Below are 22,440 nucleotides of genomic sequence, written 5' to 3'. Positions count from 1 at the left end.
GAGACCTTATGCGTGTGTCTTATAAATAAATCTTACTTTTTTTCTTCTGTTTGAGCTTTCTGTTTCTAAAGTTCCCTTGACCTGAGTTTACTTTTGACTGTGCTGGGTCTTGTTGCTGCGTGGCCTTTTCTCTAGTTTTGGTGACCAGGGGCTGCTCTCTCCTTGAGTTGTGCAGCCGTCTCATGGCGGGGACGGGCTCTCTACGTGGGATGTGCAGCCGTCTCATGGCGGGGACGCTCCTGTGGCGGGGACGGGCTCTCTACGTGGGATGTGCAGCCTTCTCATGGCGAGGACCCTCTTGTGGCGGGGCGCGGGCTCTCTACGTGGGATGTGCAGACTTCTCATGGCGAGGACCCTCCTGCGGCGGGGACGGGCTCTCTATGTGGGATGTGCAGCCTTCTCATGGCGGTGGATGCTCCTTTGGTGGGGCGCAGGCTCTCTACGTGGGATGTGCAGCCTTCTCATGGCGGGGACGCTCCTGTGGCGGGGACGGGCTCTCTACGTGGGATGTGCAGCCTTCTCATGGCGGGGACGCTCCTGTGGTGGGGACGGGCTCTCTACGTGGGATGTGCAGCCGTCTCATGGCGAGGACGCTCCTGTGGTGGGGCGCGGGCTCTTGGGGCAGGTGGGGAGTTGGGCTCAGTAGCTGTGGCTCCCGGATTCTGGAGCCCAGGCTCAGTAGTGGTGGCGCACCAGCTTAGCTGATCTTTAGTGTGCGCGATCTTCTTGGACCAGGCATTGAACCCACCTCTCCTGCGTTGGCAGGCGGGTTCTCCACTGAGCCACCAGGGAAGGCCTCTGCCCTTTGTGTTCTTAACTGGAACATTCAGTTCACTTACATCTGTTATGACTTGGAATCCATTCTGCTTTATTTTGTTTTTCCCTGTGTGCTCTCCTTTGCCGCCTCTCTTTAAAAAATCTGTTTCCCTTTGGAGTGCTTCCCACCAGGTCACTGCTCAGCTGACAGTGTCATTTTTGTAGGAACTGAGGTTAATCCATGTCTTTATCATCCAGCTCAAAACTCTTCACACACTTCCGTTCTATCTCCCTAGCATTTTATGCTGTCATCTTCGTGGGAGTTTTCAGGCCCTCACTGTTGTCCTCCTCAGGTCCAGACGAGGAAGGAGGAGCCCCTACCTCCCGCCGCGAGCCGGAGCATCCCCACTTTCTACTTCCCCCGCGGCCGCCCGCAGGACACGGTGAACGTGGACGCCGTCATCGCCAAGATCGAGAGGACCTTCGCCCAGTTCCCGCACGAGAGGGCCACCATGGAGGACATGGGCCGCGTGGCCAAGGTGGGTGTCCCCGCGGGCACGTGGGGGGTCCTCCTTCGGGCGTGGCCAGGCCGAGAGCTCGGCTTCTGCGTCTGCTCTCTGCAGTCCTTGGAGCCTGAGGCGTAGAGGGCTCGTGCTGAGCTCTGGCCTCGCTATTGGAGGACACAGACGGCCTGTGTGCCGTTCCCCGGTGCCTCGTGATCTTTGAGGGACCCTCCCCACGGGCTCAGCTCAGGCCTTCCCACATGTCTCCTGTCCAAGGGATGCGTGTCCACAGTCCACGCGCCGCATGTGTGATTCTAGACTGACCCTGAGTGTGACCGAGGTACTCATCATGGAGAGTGCGGCTCTGGATCCTCCGTGTGGACGCCCAGTCGTTCTGGTGTCTGCTCCGGCTCTTACAGGGACGCGCCACGGTGCCCTCGGCTGTCCCTGGTGGCCGGCTGGCTGTTGTAAGGGGCGCGGGGTCCCTGTGCCTCCTTGCTGTCTCACTGTGTGTGTCCGTCACTCAGTCGTGTCCGGCTGCTTATGACCCCGTGGACCGCAGCCCCCCAGGCTCCTCCTCCCCTCCGCCCCCCTCCTCTCCTCTCCCCTCCCCTCCCCTCCGCCCCCCTCCTCTCCTCCTCTCCTCTCCCTCCCCTCCCTCCGCCCCCCTCCTCTCCTCTCCCCTCCCCTCCCCTCCGCCTCCCTCCTCTCCTCCTCTCCTCTCCCTCCCCTCCCCTCCGCCCCCCTCCTCTCCTCCTCTCCTCTCCTCTCCCCTCCCCTCCGCCCCCTCCTCTCCTGCCCTCTCCCCTCCCCTCCGCCCCCCTCCTCTCCTCCTCTCCTCTCCTCTCCCCTCCCCTCCGCCCCCCTCCTCTCCTCCTCTCCTCTCCTCTCCCCTCCCTCCGCCCCCCTCCTCTCCTCTCCCCTCCCCTCCGCCCCCCTCCTCTCCTGCCCTCTCACCTCCCCTCCGCCCCCCCTCCTCTCCTCTCCCCTCCCCTCCCTCCGCCTCCCTCCTCTCCTCCTCTCCTCTCCCCTCCGCCCCCCTCCTCTCCTCTCCTCCTCTCCTCTCCCCTCCCCTCCGCCCCCCTCCTCTCCTCCCCTCTCCCCTCCCCTCCGCCTCCCTCCTCTCCTCCTCTCCTTTCTCCTCCCCTCCCCTCTGCCTCCCTCCTCCCCTCTCCCCTCCCCTCCGCCTCCCTCCTCTTCTCCTCTCCTTTCTCCTCCCCTCCTCTCCGCCTCCCTCCTCTCCTCTCCTCTCCCCTCCCCTCCGCCTCCCTCCTCTCCTCCTCTCCTTTCTCCTCCCCTCCCCTCTGCCTCCCTCCTCTCCTCTCCCTCCTCCTCCCTCCTCTCCTCTCCCCCTCCTCCTCCCTCCTCTCCTCCTCTCCTCTCCCCCTCCCCGCCCCTCCGCCTGCCCTCTTCTTCCCCCTCCCCTCCCCTCCCCTCCCTCCCCTCCCTCCTCTCCCCCTCCCCCCTCCTCTTCCCCATCGCCCCTGCTGCTCCTGTAAGAGCTTTCTCTTGGTCCCGGCTGCTAACTCTCTGTCTGTCGTGCACGTCCTGAAAAGTTCTGCTGGACTGTGTGCTGAGTGACTCCACGTGCTCCCCTTCTGCCTTCAGTTTTCAGCAGTTGCCTTTTTCTCTTTTTCCAAAAGCTTTCTTGAGATGGAATCCACGTGCCCCACAATTCACCATTGAAAGTGTACAGCTCGGCCATTCTCAGTGTATTCTCAGAGGCGTGCAGCCGTCTCTACAGTGAGCTCTTATCACCCGAGAAAGAAACCTTGTACCCCGTGGTTGCCATTGCCCCTCCCCTTCCCCCACGTCCCTAGGAAACCACTAGTCTGCCCTCAGTGTCTGTGGGTTTGCCTCTTCCTAACTCTTTGTGTAAATGGAACCACCCGCTGTGTGTCCTTCTGTGCTTGCTTCTCTCACTGAGCATCCTCTGCTCAGGGTCCATCCACGCGGTAGCCTGTGTCAGAGCTTCCCACCTCTTCATTCACTGAGTTGTCTTCCAGTGTGTGCACGGGCCACACTGTGTTTATCCATTCATCCATCTCTCCACCCATCATCCATCCACCCACCCATCCATCCATCCATCTATCCATCCACCCACCCACCCATCCATCCATCTATCCATCCACCCACCCACCCACCCATCCATCCATCCATCCATCCACCCACCCACCCACCCATCCATCCATCCATCCATCCACCCACCCACCCATCCATCCATCTATCCATCCACCCACCCACCCACCCATCCATCCATCCATCCATCCACCCACCCACCCACCCACCCACCCATCCATCCATCCATCCACCCACCCACCCACCCACCCACCCATCCATCCATCCATCCACCCACCCACCCACCCACCCATCCATCCATCCATCCACCCACCCACCCACCCACCCATCCATCCATCCATCCACCCACCCACCCATCCATCCATCCATCCATCCACCCACCCACCCACCCACCCATCCATCCATCCATCCACCCACCCACCCACCCATCCATCCATCCATCCATCCACCCACCCACCCACCCATCCATCCATCTATCCATCCACCCACCCACCCACCCATCCATCCATCTATCCATCCACCCATCTATCCACCTGTCAGTCCATCTACCCATCTATCTCCCCACCCAACCATGCATCCATCATCCATCCATCGATACACCCACTTATCCATCCATCTGTCCATCCAGCCATCTCTCCATCATCCATCCATTCATCACCCAACCACCCATCTATTCAGTCATCCATCCATCCATCCACCCACCCACCCATCCACCCACCCACCCATCCACCCACCCATCCACCCATCCACCCACCCACCCACCCACCCATCCACCCACCCACCCGCCCGCCCGCCCGCCCACCCATCCACCCACCCATCCACCCATCTATCCACCCATCCATCCACCCACCCACCCACCCATCTACCCATCCATCCACCCACCCACCCACCCACCCATCTACCCATCCATCCACCCACCCACCCACCCATCTACCCATCCATCCACCCACCCACCCACCCATCTACCCATCCATCCACCCACCCACCCACCCATCTACCCATCCATCCACCCACCCACCCACCCATCTACCCATCCATCCACCCACCCACCCACCCATCTACCCATCCATCCACCCACCCACCCACCCATCTACCCATCCATCCACCCACCCACCCACCCATCTACCCATCCATCCACCCACCCACCCACCCATCTACCCATCCATCCACCCACCCACCCACCCATCTACCCATCCATCCACCCACCCACCCACCCATCTACCCATCCATCCACCCACCCACCCACCCATCTACCCATCCATCCACCCACCCACCCACCCATCTACCCATCCATCCACCCACCCACCCACCCATCTACCCACCCATCTACCCACCCACCCACCCACCCACCCACCCATCTACCCACCCACCCACCCACCCACCCACCCATCTACCCATCCATCCACCCACCCACCCACCCATCTACCCATCCATCCACCCACCCACCCCACCATCTACCCATCCATCCATGCACCCATCCATCCATCCATCCATCCATCTATCCATCCATCCATGCACCCATCCATCCATGATCCATCCATCCACCCATCTATCCATGCATCCATCCATCCATCCATCCATCCATCCATCCATCCATCCGTCATCTATCCATCTACCCATCCATCCACCCATTCATCATCCGTCTATCCATCCATCCATCACCCATCCATGCATTATCCACCCATTTATCCATCCATCTGTCCATTCATCACCCAACCACCCATCTATTTAGTCATCCAGCCAGCCAGCCACCCACTCATCCATGCACACACTTATCCATTCATCCATCTATCCACCCATCCAGCCATTCATCTGTCTATCCATCCAACCCCCTACCCATCCATCCATGTACCCACCCACTCCCCTCCCCCAGTCCCTGCAACCATGAATCCGCTTCCTATCTCCGTGGATTTGCCTGTCCTGGACATTGCCTATCAGTGGAATCAGACGCTGTGTGTCCTTCTGTGTTTGCATCTCTCACTGAACGTCGTGTGTTCAGGGTCCATCCACAGTGTGGCCTGTGTCCGAGCTGCCCTCCTTTTACCATTCCTTTCCATGCTTCCCCTTCAGGAATACTTGGGCGGCTCTGCCCTTCAGGAGCGCTCGGGGGCTCTGCCCTTCACGGACGCTCAGGCGGGTCTGCCCTTCAGGAGCGCTCGGGCGGCTCTGCCCTTCACGGACGCTCGGGCGGCTCTGCCCGGCGGCCCTTGTGCGCGATGGTGCTGCGGGCGCTCCTGTGCTTCGGGTCTGTGCGGCTGGGCGTGCTTGCATTTCTCTTGGGTTGAGGCCCAGGGAGTGGAATGGCTGCTTCAGACAGTGGCGCTGTTCCCCTTTCTGAGGAACCTCAGGACTCTTTTCCACACTTTCCCACCTGTGCTGTGCGAGGGTTCCAGCGTGTTCCCATTTCTCCCAGCGCTCGCTGTGTCTCTGATTGAGGACCAGCCCTCCCGGGGTGAGGTCAGTGCTTGCCTCCCTGTGGTTTTGAACTGCATTTCCTTCCTGACTGTGGGCTTCCCCGGTAGCTCAGATGGTACAGAGCCCGTGCAGAAGACCTGCTCAGGCATATCCCCTGCAGAAGGGAATGGCAACCCGTTCCAGTGTGCTCGCCTGGAGAGTTCCCTGGACAGAGGAGCCTGGCGGGCTACAGTCCCTGCGATCACAGAGTCAGATACGGCTGAAGCGACTACCGCTTTCCTTTCTGACGGACGCTGAGACTGTTCACGTGCTTGTTAGCCATTTCTGTATAGTCTGTCCGACAGTGTCTCTTCAGATCCTTTGACTGTTTTTCAGCTGAGGTCTGTCATTTTATTGTTGACTCATTCTTTGTAGTCTAGATACAATCCCTTGTCGGATATATACACTGTGTAAATATTTCCTCCCATGTTCTGGGTGGTTCCTTTCACCTTTTTAGAATAGAATTGGAGTCGAGTTGCAATGCTGTGATAGCTTCTGCTGCACAGCAGCGTGCATTGTACAGATGCGTGCATTCTCCATTATGGCCTCGCACGGGATGTTGCACGCAGTTCCCTCTGCCGTGCAGTAGGACGTTGTTGTGTGTCCGTCACGTGTATATATGTACATACATACATATATGTATGCGTATATGTCTAAAACAGTCTGCATCTGTGGATCTCAGACTCCCTGTCCATCCCTCTCCACCCACACCCCCTCCCCCATCCCGGCAGCCCCAAGTCTGATCTCTCTGTCTGTGAGTCTCTGTTTCTCAGAGAAGTTCGTCTGTGCCGTATTTTAGCTTCCTTATATGAATGACACCATTAGGTGCTTGTCTCTGGCTGGCTGACCTCACTCAGTGTGATCACCACTCATCCGTCCGTGTTGCCGCCAACGGCATCGCAGCGCTCTTTGTGGCCCAGCAGGGCTCCACCGTGTCTGTCCACCTCTCTGTCTGTCCATCTGTGGTGACGTTCAGGTGCTTCCATGGCTTGGCGTTGTGAACGGTGCTGCCCTGAACACGGGGCTGCGAGGGTGTTTCTGAATTAGAGTTTCCTGGGTATCTGCCCAGGAGTGCGATTGCTGGATCATACGGCAGCTCTGTTCTTAGTTTTTTGAGGAACCTGCAAACTTTTTCATAGTGACTGCACCGATTCATGTTCTTACCAACAGTGTAGGAGGGTTCCCGTCTCTGTACACCCTCTCCAGCGTTTGCTATTTGTAGACCTTTTCAGTGATGTCCATTCTGAGCGATGTGAGGTGGTACCTCATTGTAGTTTGGATTTGCATTTCTCTAATAATTACCAGTGTTGAGCATATTTCTATGTTCCCATTGGCCATCTGTATGTCTTCTTTGCAGAAATGTCTATTTAGACGTTTGGCCCATTTTTCAATTGTTTTGTTGTGGAGTTGTGTGACGTATTTGTCTATTTTGGAAATCAGTCCTTTGTCAGCCATATCGTTTGCAAACATTTTGTCCTGTTCTGTGGGTTGTCTTTTGTTCCTTTTCTGAGTAGGAGCCTGTGAGCTTGATTAGGTCCCGCTTGTTTATTTCTGCTTTTATTCCTGTTGCCTTGGGAGACTGACCTAAGAAAACGTGTGGTGCCTGTGTTCTCTACTGGGAGTTTTATAGCATCATGTCATAGGTTTACGTCCTTAAGCCATTTTGAGCTTATTTTTGTGGGTGGCATGAGGGTGTGTTCTAACTTCATTGATTTATACGCATCTCTCCAACTTTCCCAGCACCACTTGCTGAAGAATTTTTCTTCTTTTCTCCATTGTATATTCTGGCCTCCTTTGTCAAAGCATAATTGAGCATACTTGTGGGTTTATTTCTGGATTCTCTGTTGCAGGCCCTTGATCCAAGTGTCTGTTTCTGTGTCAGTACCACAATGTTTTGAAGGTGGGAGGAGAAGGGGACGACAGAGGATGAGATGGTTGGATGGCATTACCGACTCAGTGGACATTTGAGCAAGCTCTGGGAGATGGTGGAGGACGGAAGCCTGGCGCGCAGCAGGCCACGGGGTCGCAGAGCCGGACACGGCTGAGCTGCTGAGCGGGGATGGTGGAGGACGGGAGCCTGGCGCGCTGCAGGCCAGGAGGCGGCAGAGAGCCGGACACGGCTGAGCTGCTGAGCGGAGATGGTGGAGGGGCGCGCTGCAGGCCACGGGGTCGCAGAGCCGGATCGCCTGAGCTGCTGAGCGGGGATGGTGGAGGACGGGAGCCTGGCGTTGGACTGCTTGGCATATAATTCTTCAGTGTTCTCTTACGGATTTTTTATTTCTGTGATACTGGTTGATATTTTTCCTTTTTCATTTCTTATTTTGTTTATTTGGATATGCTCTCTCTTCTTGGTGAGCCTGGGCAAAGGTTGGTCAATTTTGTGTACACTTTCAGAGAATCAGCTCTTGGTCTATTGTATTTTTTTTTTTAAATCTCTATCTTATTTATTTATTTTCTGTCAATGGAAACAGTAACAGACTTTATTTTCTTGGACTCCAAAATCACTGTGGACAGTGAGTGCAGCCTTGAAATTTAAAGACGCCTGCTCCTTGGAAGAAAAACTAAGACAGACCTAGACAGCAAATTAAAACACAGACACGCTACTTTGCTAACAAAAGTCCATCCAGTCAGAGCTGTGGTTTTCCCAGTAGTCATGTACGGATATGAGAGTTGGACCATAAAGAAGGCTAAGCACCAAAGAATTGATGCTTTTGAACTGTGGTGTTGGAGAAGACTCTTGAGAGTCCCTTGAACAGCCAGGGGATCAAGGCAGTCAATACTAAGGGAAATCAGTCCTGAATATTCATTGGAAGGACTGATGCTGAAGCTGAAACTCCAATACTTTGGCCACCTGATGTGAAGAGCCAACTTATTAGAAAAGATGTTGATGCTGGGAAAGACTGAGGGCAGGAGGAGAAGGGGACGACAGAGGATGAGATGGCTGGATGGCATCAGCGACTCAGTGGACACGAACTTGGGCAAACTCTGGGAGATGGTGGAGGAGAAGGAGGCCTGCAGTTCATGGGATTGCAGAGTTGGGTGTGACTGGGCAACTGAACAGCAAAGAGTTGACTTCCAGTGGTGTGTTAGTGTTACACGTATAGCGAAGTCAATCAGTCACACTTAGACAGGCGTCTGTTCTTTCTCAGATGCTTTCCCACTTAGATCACGACACAGTGCTGAGTAGGGGTTTCCCACTTAGATCACGACACAGTGCTGAGTAGGGGTTTCCCACTTAGATCACGACACAGTGCTGAGTAGGGGTTTCCCACTTAGATCACGACACAGGGCTGAGTAGGGGTTTCCCACTTAGATCACGACAGTGCTGAGTAGGGTTCCCTGTGCTCTATACAGCAGGTCCTTGTTGGTTACCTGCTCATATGTTAGTAGTGTGTGTATGTTAATCCCAAGCTCCCATGTCATCCCTTCCCCTTTGGTAGCCACAAGCTTGTTCTCTGTCTGTGAGTCTGTTTCTGTTTCATAGATAAGCCCTTGTGTACCCTTTTTTTGGCTCCACATATCAGTCATATCATGTGATCTCTGTCTGCATCTGTCTGGCTTACTTCACTTAGGATGGCAATCCCTAGGCCCATCCGTGCTGCTGCAAACGGCGTCTCTTCATTCTTGCTTATACGCCACGGACGCCCCGTCGTGCGTGTGTTCCACATCTCTGTATCCATCCATCTGTCCGTGGACATTTAGTTGCTTCCATTTCTTGGCTCTTGTAAATAGAGCTGCAGTGAACACTAGGGTGCGTGTGTCTTCTTGAATTAGAGTTTCATCTTTTCAGATATATGCTCAGGAGTGGGATCGCTGGGTCATATCCTGGGAGCGGGATCGCTGGGTCGTGTCGTGGGAGTCGGATCGCTGGGTCATATATCCTGGGAGTCGGATCGCTGGGTCATATTGTTGGAGTGGGATTGCTGGGTCGTATCGTGGGAGTGGGATCAATCGCTGGGTCGTATCGTGGGAGTGGGATCGCTGGGTCATATCCTGGGAGTGGAATCGCTGGGTCATATTCTAGTTCCATTTTTGTCTTTTTGAGAACCCCCCATCCTGTTCTCCATAGTGACTGCACCACCTTACATTCCCACCAGCAGTGTAGAAGGGTACCTTGTCTCCGCCTCTCCAGCATTTATTGCTTGTAGACTTTTTCGTGACCGGGATGGAGTGCTGTCCTGACCAGTGTGAAGCAGCCCCTCACTGCAGTTTAGATTTGCCTTTCTTTGGCAGTCAGTGACGTCGAGCGTCTTTCCACGTGCTTGTTGGCCATCTGTACTGTTTTCTTCCGAGATATGCCTGCTTGGCTCTGCGGGCCACTTTATTTTATGTTTACTATTTATTTGATTGTGCCAGGTCTCAGTTGTGGCCTGTGGGGTGAAGTTCTCTGGCACTAGTAAAGTTGGTTGTGCAGTCGTGCCCAGCTCTGTGCCGTCCGATTGACTGTAGCCAGCCAGGCTCCTCGGTCTGTGGACTTTTCCAGGCAAGAATACTGCAGTGGGTTTCCATTTCATTCTCCAGAGCTCTTCTGACTGTATTTTGATTGGATGTAAAAATATGTGTGTTTATTTATTTGGGGCTTCCTGGATGGCGCTAGTGGTAAAGGAAACACCTTCAATGCAGGAGAGTTGGGTTCGATCCGCGAGTTGGGAAGATCCCATGGAGTAGGGTTTGGCAGCCCACTCCCGTATTCTTGCCTGGGAAATCCCATGGACAGAGGAGTCTGGTGGGCTATGGTCCATGGGGTCGCAAAGAGTCGGACACGACTGAGCGACTGAACAACAAACGCGAGTTTGGTGACGGGAGCTCTGTAGTGCACCCTGAAGCCAGGCGCCGTGACTCCTCCAGCTGGTTTTCATTCTCAAGATTGCTTTGGCTATTTGGGGTCTTCTGTGTCTCCATACAGATTTTTAAAGCTTTTGTTCTAGTTCTGTGAAAAATGCCACCAGTTGATTTGATAGCAGTTGCACCGAATGTATAGATTACCTTGGGCATTATAGTCATTTTGACAGTATTGATTCTTCTAATACCAGAATGCCAAATCTGCACATGTGACCGTTTTTCTCTGCAGGGTTATTTATTTTGACGACTGACGCTAGAGCTTTACTTCTCTTTTCTTGGATAGGCGTCCGTCAGCTTCGTGGCGTACTGCCGTCTTTTGCTTACCTGTGTCATCAGGCTCTGCTCACATCTTCATCGCTTTCTTATACATTTGTCTATTGTCAGTTTTTCTTAGATTCTTGAATCAATTAATTTTGTTTTTCGGTCAGCTTTATTGAGGTATAATGGACACAGAGTAAGATTTCCCCATCGTATGTATGCAGTTTTCCACAATCTAAATGTTCGCCCCTGTGGATCCATCTCTTCACTATTATAAATAGTGCTGCTGGGAACGCTGGGGTGCATGTATCTTTTTGAATTTCAGTGCTCATCTTTTCCAGATATCATGGTCAGGAGTGGGACTGTTGGATGACATGGTAATTCTATTTTTAGACTTATATAGGGAACGCTAAAGGCTTCCCAGGTGGCTTGGTGGTAAAGAACCCGCCTGCCAGTGCAGGAGACGTGGGTTAGATCCCTGGGTTGGCAAGAAGCCCTGAAGGAGGAAATGGCAGCCCTCTGCAGCATTCTTGCCTGGAGACTTCCATGGACAGAGGAGTTCAGCAGGCTGCAGCCCGTGGGGTTGCGGAGGGCCGGACAGGAGTTAGTGGCTGAATCACAGCGGGAACACCAGCCTCCCCAGGCTGCCTCGTGCGCCCCTCTTGCTCCAGGTCCCTCCCCGTGTTGCTGGCCAGCTTCCTGCACTCCCCGATTGGTGGTCGGGCCCGAGGGCCTGGCTGGGGCGTGTGCCCCCACCTTGTGGTGCTGCGTGCAGGGGTCCGTGGGGCAGGACGGGCCTCTGCGCCCGGCTCCTCTGAGGGCAGCTGGGCTGGCCTCTGTGTCTTGGCGGCGGCGCTCTGCCCCTCCGCTGCGCAGCCGTCTGGGGCCCGTATGGTTTCTGTGTGTCTGCTCTTCCAGGCAGCATTTGACCCGGGCCCCGTGCTCCCTCACTCCCAGCCCTTCTGCTGCCGTTGTTTTGCTTGGTCAGGAATGTCACAGGGGGACCCGTGGGGGCTGTCTCTGGTTTCTGGGCACAGCTGTGGGATTTGTCCGCAGTGTTTACTGCCGAGTGGCATCCTGTGCACGCGCGTCCCTCCGTGTGTGTTTACCGGTGCAGGAATGTTTGGTCGTTCCCAGTGCTGTCTCGTGAGTATAGCCGCTGTGAACGTTTGCATTCCTGGGATTCCAGCGACAGCTTTGCGTCTGTCTGAGGTAAGGATGCCTCTGTTGGATTCCTGGGTCATCTGCTGACAGAATGTTTAATTTTACATGAAGTGCAAAGCTGTCTTCCGGCGCACCTGTGCCTTGGGCACGTCTAGCGAGCGGTGAGATGCCGGCTCTTGGTGTCCGCAGTTTTCAGCCTCGCTGGGGTGAGTGTGTGTGTGTGTGTACGTGTATGCATGCTGAGGTCACACGGGGATGTGTGGGTGTCTGTGTGTGTGTGTCTGTGCTGAGGTTACACTGGTGTGTCTCTCTGTCTCTGTGTGCTGAGGTCACACTGGGATGTGTGTCTGTGTGCATGCTGAGGTCACACTGGGGTGTGTGTGTGTGCATACTGAGGTCACACTGGCATGTGTGTGTGTGTCTTTGTGTGCTGAGGTCACATTGGGATGTGTATGTGTGTGCATGCTGAGGTCACACTGGGATGTGTGTGTGTACACTGAGGTCACACTGGGGTGTGTGTGTGTGGGCATGCTGAGGTCACACTGGGATGTGTGTCTGTGTGCACGCTGAGGTCACACTGGGGTGTGTGTGTGTGCATACTGAGGTCACACTGGCATGTGTGTGTGTGTCTTTGTGTGCTGAGGTCACATTGGGATGTGTATGTGTGTGCATGCTGAGGTCACACTGGGATGTGTGTGTGTGCACACTGAGGTCACACTGGGGTGTGTGTGTGTGGGCACGCTGAGGTCACACTGGGATGTGTGTGTGCGCATGCTGAGGTCACACTGGGGTGTGTGTGTGTGTGTCTGTGTGCTGAGGTCATACTGGGATGTGTGTGTGTGCACGCTGAAGTCACACTGGGATGTATGTGTGTCTTTATGTGCTGAGGTCACACTGGGATGTGTGTCTGCATGCTGAGGTCACACTGGCGTGTATGTATGTGTCTTTGTGTGCTGAGGTCACACTGGTATGTGTGTGTGTGTGTGCATGCTGAGGTCACCCTGGGATGAGTGTGTGTCTTTCTGTGTTGAGGTCACACTGGGATGTGTGTGTGTCTGGGTGCTGAGGTCACACTGGGGGGTTTGTGTGTGTGTGTGCATGCTGAGGTCACACTGGGATGTGTGTGTGTCTTTGTGTGCTGAGGTCACACTGGGGTGTGTGTATGTGTCTTTGCTGAGGTCACACTGGGATGTGTGTGTGTCTGGGTGCTGAGGTCACACTGGGATGTGTGTGTGTGTGTTTGTGCGCTGAGGTCACACTGGGATATGTGTGTGTCTGGGTGCTGAGGTCACACTGGGGTGTGTGTGTGTGTGTCTTTGTGTGCTGAGGTCACACTGGGGTGTGTGTGTGTGTCTTTGTGTCCTGAGGTCACACTGGGGTGTGTGTGTGTCTGGGTGCTGAGGTCGCTTACTCTAGCTTCTGGGGTCATTTCTGTAATGGTTAGGTTCAGTCTCTGATGATGTGTTTGTTTCTCATTGGTATCTTTTCCTGTTTTGGGTGCTGTCTTGGGGTATAATGACGTGAGGTGAACCGTAGGTATTAACTGTGGACAACTTCATCCGCCTTGGGGTGTGTGCGTCTCCATGAAACTGTCAACACCGTCAGATGAGAAGCGTTTCTGGCAAACCCTCAACTCACTGTCCAGTCCATTGCAGCCAAGCCCCCACTGGGAACTTTCTGTCACTGTGGATTGGTTAGAGTTTAGTAGAAGTTTATCTGTATAGAATCACACAGTGGGTTCTTGTTTTAGCTGGCACATTTCTAGTGACTCAGTACCGAGCATCTGTGGACGGAGCCTTTGTGTCATTGTATACCTTGTTGGATGACATCTGTGTTCAGATCGTTTGCCCGTTAAGCATCCAGTGTTTTCTTAGTGTTGAGTTCCATGTGTCTTGTGCGTTCTCCAGATGTGAGCACTGGTCAGAGGCCCTTGTCCCAGTCTTCCCTTGCCTTTCCACTCTTCCATCAGCCTCTGGAATTACATATGGTTTTAATTTACATCCTGTCTGGTCCTCAGGTTCTTTACTTTGTGGTTTGCGAATTTCTGTCCTTGATAGAAAGCGTAGCCCACTAGCATTTTCTCTTGTGCTGTCCTCTGAAAGTTGCTGTGGTAAATTCTTCTGTTCAGGTATGAACCGCACTCAGAGCGGGGTGATTGCCTGCATGGGACAGGAAGAAGGGGCACTTCTGCACACAGTGCCCAGCAGCTTCTTACCCACTCAGCAGGCCCCTTGTCCCCCTGCCCACTTGCCTTGGAACCTTCTTCAGCCATGTAGGAGTCAGGACCTGGATGCTCTTGTGTGTGGGCAACAGGTCATCTCTAGAGCTGTGCAGGGCACTCCTCCCCAGGATCAGGACAGTCCTGGGCCCTGCCTTCCCCACCCGCATCCTCACTGTCATGCTCCCTCCTCAGTGCTGACCCCTCCCCGTCCTCACTGTGGTGCTCCCTCCTCAGGGCTGACCCCTCCCTGTCCTCACTGTGGTGCTCCGTCCTCAGTGATGACGCCTCCCCGTCCTCACTGATGTGCTCCCTCCTCAGGGCTGACTCCTCCCCGTCCTCACTGTGGTGCTCCCTCCTCAGGGCTGACTCCTCCTCGTCCTCACTGTGGTGCTCCCTCCTCAGTGCTGACCCCTCCCCATCCTCACTGGTGCTCCGTCCTCAGTGCTGACCCCTCCTCGTCCTCACTGATGTGCTCCCTCGTCAGGGCTGACCCCTCCCTGTCCTCACTGTGGTGCTCCCTCCTCAGGGCTGACTCCTCCCCGTCCTCACTGTGGTGCTCCCTCCTCAGTGCTGACTCCTCCTCGTCCTCACTGTGGTGCTCCCTCCTCAGTGCTGATCCCTCCCCGTCCTCACTGATGTGCTCCCTCCTCAGAGCTGACTCCTCCCCGTCCTCACTGATGTGCTCCCTCCTCAGAGCTGACTCCTCCCCGTCCTCACTGATGTGCTCCCTCGTTAGTGCTGACCCCTCTCCGTCCTCACTGATGTGCTTCCTCCTCAGGGCTGACTCCTCTCCGTCCTCACTGTGGTGCTCCCTCCTCAGTGATGACCCCTCTCCGTCCTCACTGTGGTGCTCCGTCCTCAGTGATGACCCCTCCCAATCCTCACTGTGGTGCTCCTTCCTCAGTGCTGACCCCTCCCCGTCCTCACTGTGGTGCTCCCTCAGGGCTGACTCCTCTCCGTCCTCACTGTGGTGCTCCCTCCTCAGGGCTGACTCCTCCCCGTCCTCACTGTGGTGCTCCCTCCTCAGTGCTGACTCCTCCTCGTCCTCACTGTGGTGCTCCCTCCTCAGTGCTGACCCCTCCCCATCCTCACTGGTGCTCCGTCCTCAGTGCTGACCCCTCCTCGTCCTCACTGATGTGCTCCCTCGTCAGGGCTGACCCCTCCCTGTCCTCACTGTGGTGCTCCCTCCTCAGGGCTGACTCCTCCCCGTCCTCACTGTGGTGCTCCCTCCTCAGTGCTGACTCCTCCTCGTCCTCACTGTGGTGCTCCCTCCTCAGTGCTGATCCCTCCCCGTCCTCACTGATGTGCTCCCTCCTCAGAGCTGACTCCTCCCCGTCCTCACTGATGTGCTCCCTCCTCAGAGCTGACTCCTCCCCGTCCTCACTGATGTGCTCCCTCGTTAGTGCTGACCCCTCTCCGTCCTCACTGATGTGCTTCCTCCTCAGGGCTGACTCCTCTCCGTCCTCACTGTGGTGCTCCCTCAGTGATGACCCCTCGCCGTCCTCACTGTGGTGCTCCGTCCTCAGTGATGACCCCTCCCAATCCTCACTGTGGTGCTCCTTCCTCAGTGCTGACCCCTCCCCGTCCTCACTGTGGTGCTCCCTCAGGACTGACTCCTCTCCGTCCTCACTGTGGTGCTCCCTCCTCAGGGCTGACTCCTCCCCGTCCTCACTGTGGTGCTCCCTCCTCAGTGCTGACTCCTCCCCGTCCTCACTGTGGTGCTCCCTCCTCAGTGCTGACTCCTCCCTGTCCACTGTTTTGTGATACTGTGAAAAGCCTTAGTTTACTTCCGTTTATGACCTTTCTTTGCGGCGTGTAGACCTTTGCTGATTCCTGTGTCTTGACCTGGTGCTAATTCTCTCATGAGACTGCTTTCTGAGGGTCCTTAGGTGTTTCTTGCCCTTCCCGTCCTGTGCAGACAGACGCAGGGTCCCTTGTCCAGTGCACCCCGCGTGTCTTCCCTGCTCTCGCGCTCTGCCCGTGGCAGTGGCCGGGTCTCTGTGTGGGTGCGGACCGGCACTGCGGAGCAGCCTCGGGGCAGGGCACCCCCGCCCTGGACGCCGGTGGGGGCCGCGAGTCCTCTAGCAGCCCGTGTCAGTGAGGCCCTGCTTTGCTTTGAGCCCCCTCACCGTGTCTCATCGTGACTGGATGTTGACGCTTGCCCGTTGCTTTTCCGCGTGCATTGCGGGATCCTGTGGCCCTTCTTCAGCCCCTCATGACGGGAAGCAAACGTTCAGATGATGAAGTCCTCTTGGGTCTCTGACTCAGCTCCCGTTTCGTCATGAGTCCTGTCTGCTCATCTTCCTCATGTGCTTTGCGGTCCTGAGTCTTGTGTCTTGTCAGGGTTTCGGTCCAGACTCCTGGAAGATGCCCGTCTGGGGTCTCCTTTTCTGCTGAACCCTCTGTCTAGTTCGGCACCAGAGTGCTCTGGCCTTACACAGAGCGGGTTGGGCTATTGGTCCCCTTTCTGGAGCTGTGTGTTGAGATTTGGGATGGCGCTTTATGTTAATGTTTGGGAGAATTCACAGTGAAGCATTTGAGACTGGTCATTTCCAACATGGGAAGATTGTGGACGTTGAGTTTGCTGATTTACTTCCCATCTTTCAGGTGTGTGCTCAGCTCACCTGACTTGCTAAATTTATTTTTTTTTAAACTTTTTTTTATATTAGAGTTTAGTCGATTAACAGTGTTGTGATAGCTTCAGATAGACAGCAAATGGGCTCAATGTGTTTATTCTCCCCCGGATCCCCTCCCAGCCAGGCGGCCCCCTGACACCGAGCAGAGGTCCCTGTGCTGTCCAGCAGGTCCCTGCCGGTTCTCCATGTTTAACACAGCCGTGTGTCCATGTCCATCCCAGACTCCCTGACTGTCCCTTCTCCCGTCATTACAGAGGACTGAGCAGAGGTCCCTGTGCTGTCCAGCAGGCCCTTGCTGGTTCTCCATGTTAAACACAGCCGTGTGTCCATGTCCATCCCAGACTCCCTGACCGTCCCTTCCCCCTGTAATCATAAGTTCATCCTGTCAGTCTGAGAGTCTGTTTCTGCTTTGTGAGTAGGGTTAGATGTCGCTTCTCTCTGCACTCCCCGTCTGAGGGCATTGCTGCGGTGTTCCTCTCTGAGCCCCATCCCACAGTGTGCCCAAGTCCAGGCCCACCCGCGCTGCTGCAGGTGACGTATTTCACTCCGAGTGGGGCCCACGGCGTGCCTGTGCCCATCTTTACCCACTCCTCTGTCGGTGGCCTCTGGCTGCCCCCGCACCCCGGCTTCTGTGAGCAGTGCTGCGTGAGCATGGGGGGCATGCGCCCCTTCCAGACACACGCTCAGCAGTGGGATGGCTGGCCCCCGTGGCGGCTCTCTCTACTTTTCCAGGAGCCTCCGTGGTGTCCTCCACGGTGGCTGTAACAGTGTACAGGCCCGCCAACAGTGTGGGAGGGCTCCCTCTCCTGCACGCGCCCTGCAGCGTTCGCTGTGTGTCGATTTGTGGGCGGCGGCCATTCTGATGGGTGGGAGGTGAGCCTCTCTAAGGCTTTGATTTGCATATCTCTGATTATCAGTGCTGAGTGTCTTTTCGTGCAGCGTGGCCGTCTGTATGTCTTCTTTGGCGAAAGGTCTTTGTAGGCCGTCTGTCCGCTTTCATTCAGTCGGGCGGGGCGTCCTGGCCGCCTGCTGGCTGCTGCACCGGCCCCCCTGCAGCATAGAGGTCTGTGAGCCGGTGTCCGGGTCCAGCTCTTGAGACCGTCGTGTGGTCCCGTCGGCTGGGGTCTGGTGACGTGTTTCCTCCGCGTCTCCCTCTGCAGTCCTGACCCCGTTCGTGCTCTTTGCTTCAGGGCCCGTCAGCGCACAGCTCGTGGGCCTCAGGGGTCACCCTGAGCCGGTCACTGAGCTGTTTGGCTTTTTCCTGTTGTTCGCTCGCTCAGGCCTGTCTGACTCTTTGCAACCCCATGGAATGTACTCTGCCAGGTTCCTCTGTCTGTGGGATTCTCCAAGCAAGGACAGTAGCATGGATTCCCGTTTCTCTCTGCAGGGGATCTTCCTCCAGGAGTCGAACTCTGGTCTCCTGGGATTGTTGGAGTGTTCCCATGTATTTTGGACTCTCCTGGTCTTGCCCGCATGAGTGGGGTGTTTGTAGAACTGTTGGTAAAGGTCTTCACATCTGCTGGTGTCTGTCCCAGGATTTGACCAAAGCGTTGAGGGCAAAACTGAAGCCCGTCTGCAGTCCTGCCCCCAGGAAATAAAGCAGTCAGAGCGCCTCCACTGTTCCCATACGTCCTGCCCCCGGGAAATGAAGCAGTCAGAGCGCCTCCGCTGTCTCCAGACCTCTTCAGTGCCTCCTGTTGTTCAGCTGCTCACTCATGTCTGGCTGCTTGTGGCCCCACGGGCTGCAGTACATCTTCCCTGTCCGTCACCAACCCCAGAGCTTGCTCAAACCCACGTCCGTCGAGTTGGTGATGCCATCCAACCATCTCATCTGGTGTCGTCCCCTCCTGCTCCCGCCTTCAATCTTGCCCAGCATCAGGGTCTTGAGAGCTGTGACTGTGAGCGATGTGGTCCCTTTGACCCCTGAGACATGTGGTGTTGCAGGAGCGTCCTTGTCGCGTCCCGAGTGTTTCACAGTCTCCTCTGTCGTGTACGCTCTCCCCACGGGCCGCGAGATGCTGAGACTCTGGGCTTGGGGGTATGTCCACCTCCTCTGTCCCGGTTGCTGACCGTCAGGCTCCAGTCGGGGGATGAGGTGCACAGCACATCCTCAGGAGCAGTGTCTGCGTCCCCATCGCCTGTGTGACCGAGGGCGAGGGGCTGCCGTGTCCTCAGAGACATGCTGGGCTGTGCGGGGCATGCCGTCTGCACACAGCGGCTCTCCCTGCCTCGTCGTTGCTGGGCCTCCGTGGGGGCCAGGACGAGCTTACCCGGGTCCCCGCCCCTCCTGCAGGCCTGTGGCTGCCCGCTCTACTGGAAGGGACCGCTCTTCTGCGGCGCTGGTGGTGAGCGCACTGGCTCTGTGTCCGTCCACAAGTTCATCGCAATGTGGAGAAAGTGAGTCCCGAGAGGGGGTCGTCCCCAGCTGTCCCCCACCCCGGCTGGTACTCCAGTGGCCGGGACTGTCACTCTGGGGGAGGCCATGCCTGGGGGTCCCGGCGGCCGGGACGGTCAGGTCTGGGGGAGACCGTGCCTGGGGCTTCTGGCACAGCTGCCATGTCCCTCCTGGGGCCCGAGTCTGGGCGGGGGCCAGTGGACGTGCGGGGGTCAGCAGGGGTGTGCTCTGTCGCCCAGGGTCCTGCAGAACTGTCACGACGATGCTGCCAAGTTTGTGCACCTGCTCGTGAGCCCCGGCTGCAGCTACCTGGTGCAGGAGGACTTTGTGCCCTTCCTGCAGGTGCGTGCCCGTGGCCCGCCCCGTGCCCCTCTCCCGTGTGTCCCCGCTGTGCACCGCACATGCCGCGTCCGTGTGTTGCTGCCTCGCGCAGTGCACACCCCCCACTGCACCTGCCCACCACACGCATGTCCCACCTCTGCTGCACACACCCCCACCCCTTTCACAGGCGCATCCCTATGTCTACACCCGCGTGTGGGAGCCTGGCTCTCTGCCCCTGGGGGCCGCCTCTGCTGTGTGGGAGCCTGGCTCTCTGACCTTGGGGGGCCGCCTCCCTGGGCTGGCCCCGTGCAGCCCCTTGGGAGCTCTGTGAGCAGTGGGACCGAGTGGACAGCTCCAGTCCTGAGCCTGGGCGCCTGGACTCAGACGGGCACCGCGCCGTTGGGTGCCAGGCTGTCACAGACCGGGTCAGGGTTTGCAGGACGCTCATTCCAAATGCCTTTCCGCTTCCTTTAAACAGTTTGTTCAGGGCTTCATGGTCCGTTCTCTGGAGAGTTTAAAGTGGCGGCTGGCTCCCTGCACGTCCCACTTGAAAGAGGAACAGGCAGAGTTAGGATGTGAAGGAGAGCTGCGTAGAGGGCTCCTGGGGTTCGAGTCCTTTATCACACGAGGACGTGTCACAGACTCCTCAGAGCGTGGGACGCCCTCACACGCTGGTGTCTGCGTGTTCATACGTGTCCGCTCACCCTTGGTGGTGAGAGGCCGTGACAGCCGCCTCCGTTCAAAGCCCCGTCCTTCCTCAGACGTGGCCCCACAGTACAGTCTTGCTCTGACGTGATTTCATGTGCCTGTGTGCTCGAGGGGACTCCACGGGGGTGGTTCTGGGCCTGCCTGTGCGACCCTGGGGTTCTGGTGGACACATGGGTTCTCAGCCCGTGGGCTGTGGGTGGTCCCGCGGCGCGTCCCAGGGCCGGGTGCTGTCCCCCCGCAGGACGTGGTGAACACACACCCCGGGCTGGCGTTCCTGAAGGAGGCGGCCGAGTTCCATTCCCGCTACATCACCACGGTGAGTGTGGCGCCCGCGGCCCCCACTCCCCGCTCTCACCAGGCTCACGTGTCTGTGGGCCTTTTCTCTGGGGCTCCGGACGGGTGAGCGGTGTGGCCCACACGGGCCCCGCGCAGGGCACGGCGCCGAGCCCCAGGGTCGGACGGGGCGCAGGTCCCGGCAGGCGAGGGCACGTCCAAGACCCTGCCCTCTGCCTCCGGGCGGCAGGGTTTCAGGTTCAGAGCATCAGGCATGGGCCCCGCCTGTGGCCCGGGGCCTCGGAACCACAGCCCAGGCCCCGCCCCTGCCGTGGGCCGGGGTCACCTGGGGGAACCGCACCTGGGGGAAGGGCTCCTGCCCACACACATGGCTTGGCTCAGGGTGCAGGTGGGTCCGGGCAGCCCCGGGCACGCGGGCTGGGAGCACGCTTGTCCTGTAGCACAGAGTGCACACGTGTGGGCGGGGCGGACACGTGTGGGCGGGGCGGACGCACGCGGGGCGGGGTGGGGCGGGGCGGGGGTGTGGACGCCCCAGACCCCGTCGCACATACACTGCGCACTCTGCTCCCCGACTAACAGTGACCGATCCAGACTGAGCCGGCTGTAGACACTGCTGCGTGCCGGCGGCTCCTAAACACACAGGGGACGGGGCGGCCTACAGCGGGGGTGGGGAGGGGCTGTCTCACAGGAGCCGGGGAGGGGACATCCGTGGATGGGGACAGGGGAGGGGGCGTCCTGGAGGAGGGGACGGAGTGGGGGGTGTCCTGGAGCAGCACAGGGGAGCGGGCGTCCAGGTGGGGCCAGGGGAGGGGGCGTCCTGGAGGAGGGGGCGGGGCAGGGGGGAGGGTGTCCTGGAGGAGGTGACTGGTGGGGGGTTATCGTGGAGGAGGGGCAGGGGAGGGGCGTCCTGGCCCAGGGCAGTGCTGTCCGGACCACAGGAGGTCCTGTGCCCTGCCGGGCCTCCATGTGCTGGGGCGGGGGCGCGCGCTCGGCTTGGAGCTCATGCTCTTCTCCCGGCGGTCGGTCAGGTGCTCGCGGAAGGGTCGGAGCGGAGCTTTAGGCCACGCTGTGAGGGCTGCCCGCCGTCAGAGCTGCTGTCCCCGCCCCATCCAGCTCGAGGGCGGCCCTCTCACTGCGGGCTGCGGACTGCGGCCGAGGGCAGCTCCCGCCGCACCGGGTCCCCCTGGGATCCAGCGGGCCTCCTTTCCGACCCTCCGCCGTGTGCGGGGCGGCCGCCCTCTGTTGGCGGCTCGCGGTCCTGCAGCTCACCCTCCCGAGTCCCTGGGGAGGCAACCCGGGAGGTCACCGGGCGGCGGGTGCGCTCACACGTGGGCCTCCCGTGGAGCCCTGCAGCGCCCACATCGCTGTGCCGGGCTGACGGGCCCCTTCCGTGCCCCGCAGGTCATCCAGAGGATCTTCTACACCGTCAACCGGTCCTGGTCGGGCAGGATCACGTGCGCCGAGCTGCGAAGGAGCACCTTCCTGCAGGTGCGGCACGGGATCAGGGCGGGACCGGGACCCCGCCGCCGCCCGCCCGCGTCCCTCGCCCAGGCGCACCCCGCCCCTCCCCGTCCACGCGTCCCCCAGCCCCTCCCCGTCCATCCGTCCCCCCATCCCCGTCCACCGTCCGTCAGTCCCCCCATCCCCCGTCCACACGCCCCCCCCCCGTCCCCGTCCCCCGTCCATCCGTCCTCCCGTCCCAGTCCACCGTCCATCCGTCCTCCCATCCCCGTCCCCCGTCCATACGCCCCCCCATCCCCGTCCCCCGTCCACACGCCGCCCACCCCTCTGTGCGTCAGTTACCTCCCA

General features: G+C 58.0%; 1 protein-coding gene across 2 annotated transcripts in view; it reads left to right on the top strand.

The window, feature by feature from the left end:
• The first annotated feature begins 1,182 nt into the window (after nt 1–1,182).
• The window catches only part of LOC138072489 (serine/threonine-protein phosphatase 2A regulatory subunit B'' subunit beta), a 30,211-nt gene continuing 8,953 nt past the window's right edge, over nt 1,183–22,440 (top strand). For both annotated transcript variants that reach the window (XM_068963532.1, XM_068963533.1), the window contains exons 1-5: nt 1,183–1,295; nt 19,207–19,310; nt 19,548–19,650; nt 20,579–20,653; nt 22,033–22,119. In XM_068963532.1, the coding sequence (XP_068819633.1) occupies nt 1,269–1,295; nt 19,207–19,310; nt 19,548–19,650; nt 20,579–20,653; nt 22,033–22,119 (396 nt within the window). In that variant the 5' untranslated portion in view covers nt 1,183–1,268. The remainder of the gene's footprint in view (nt 1,296–19,206; nt 19,311–19,547; nt 19,651–20,578; nt 20,654–22,032; nt 22,120–22,440) is intronic.

This window comes from Capricornis sumatraensis, unplaced genomic scaffold (genome assembly GCF_032405125.1).
Source record: "Capricornis sumatraensis isolate serow.1 unplaced genomic scaffold, serow.2 scaffold54, whole genome shotgun sequence".
Classification (NCBI taxonomy): Eukaryota; Metazoa; Chordata; class Mammalia; order Artiodactyla; family Bovidae; genus Capricornis; species Capricornis sumatraensis.
The sequence above is the reverse complement of the archived record's forward strand: the minus strand, read 5'-3'. Positions and strand labels throughout refer to the sequence as shown.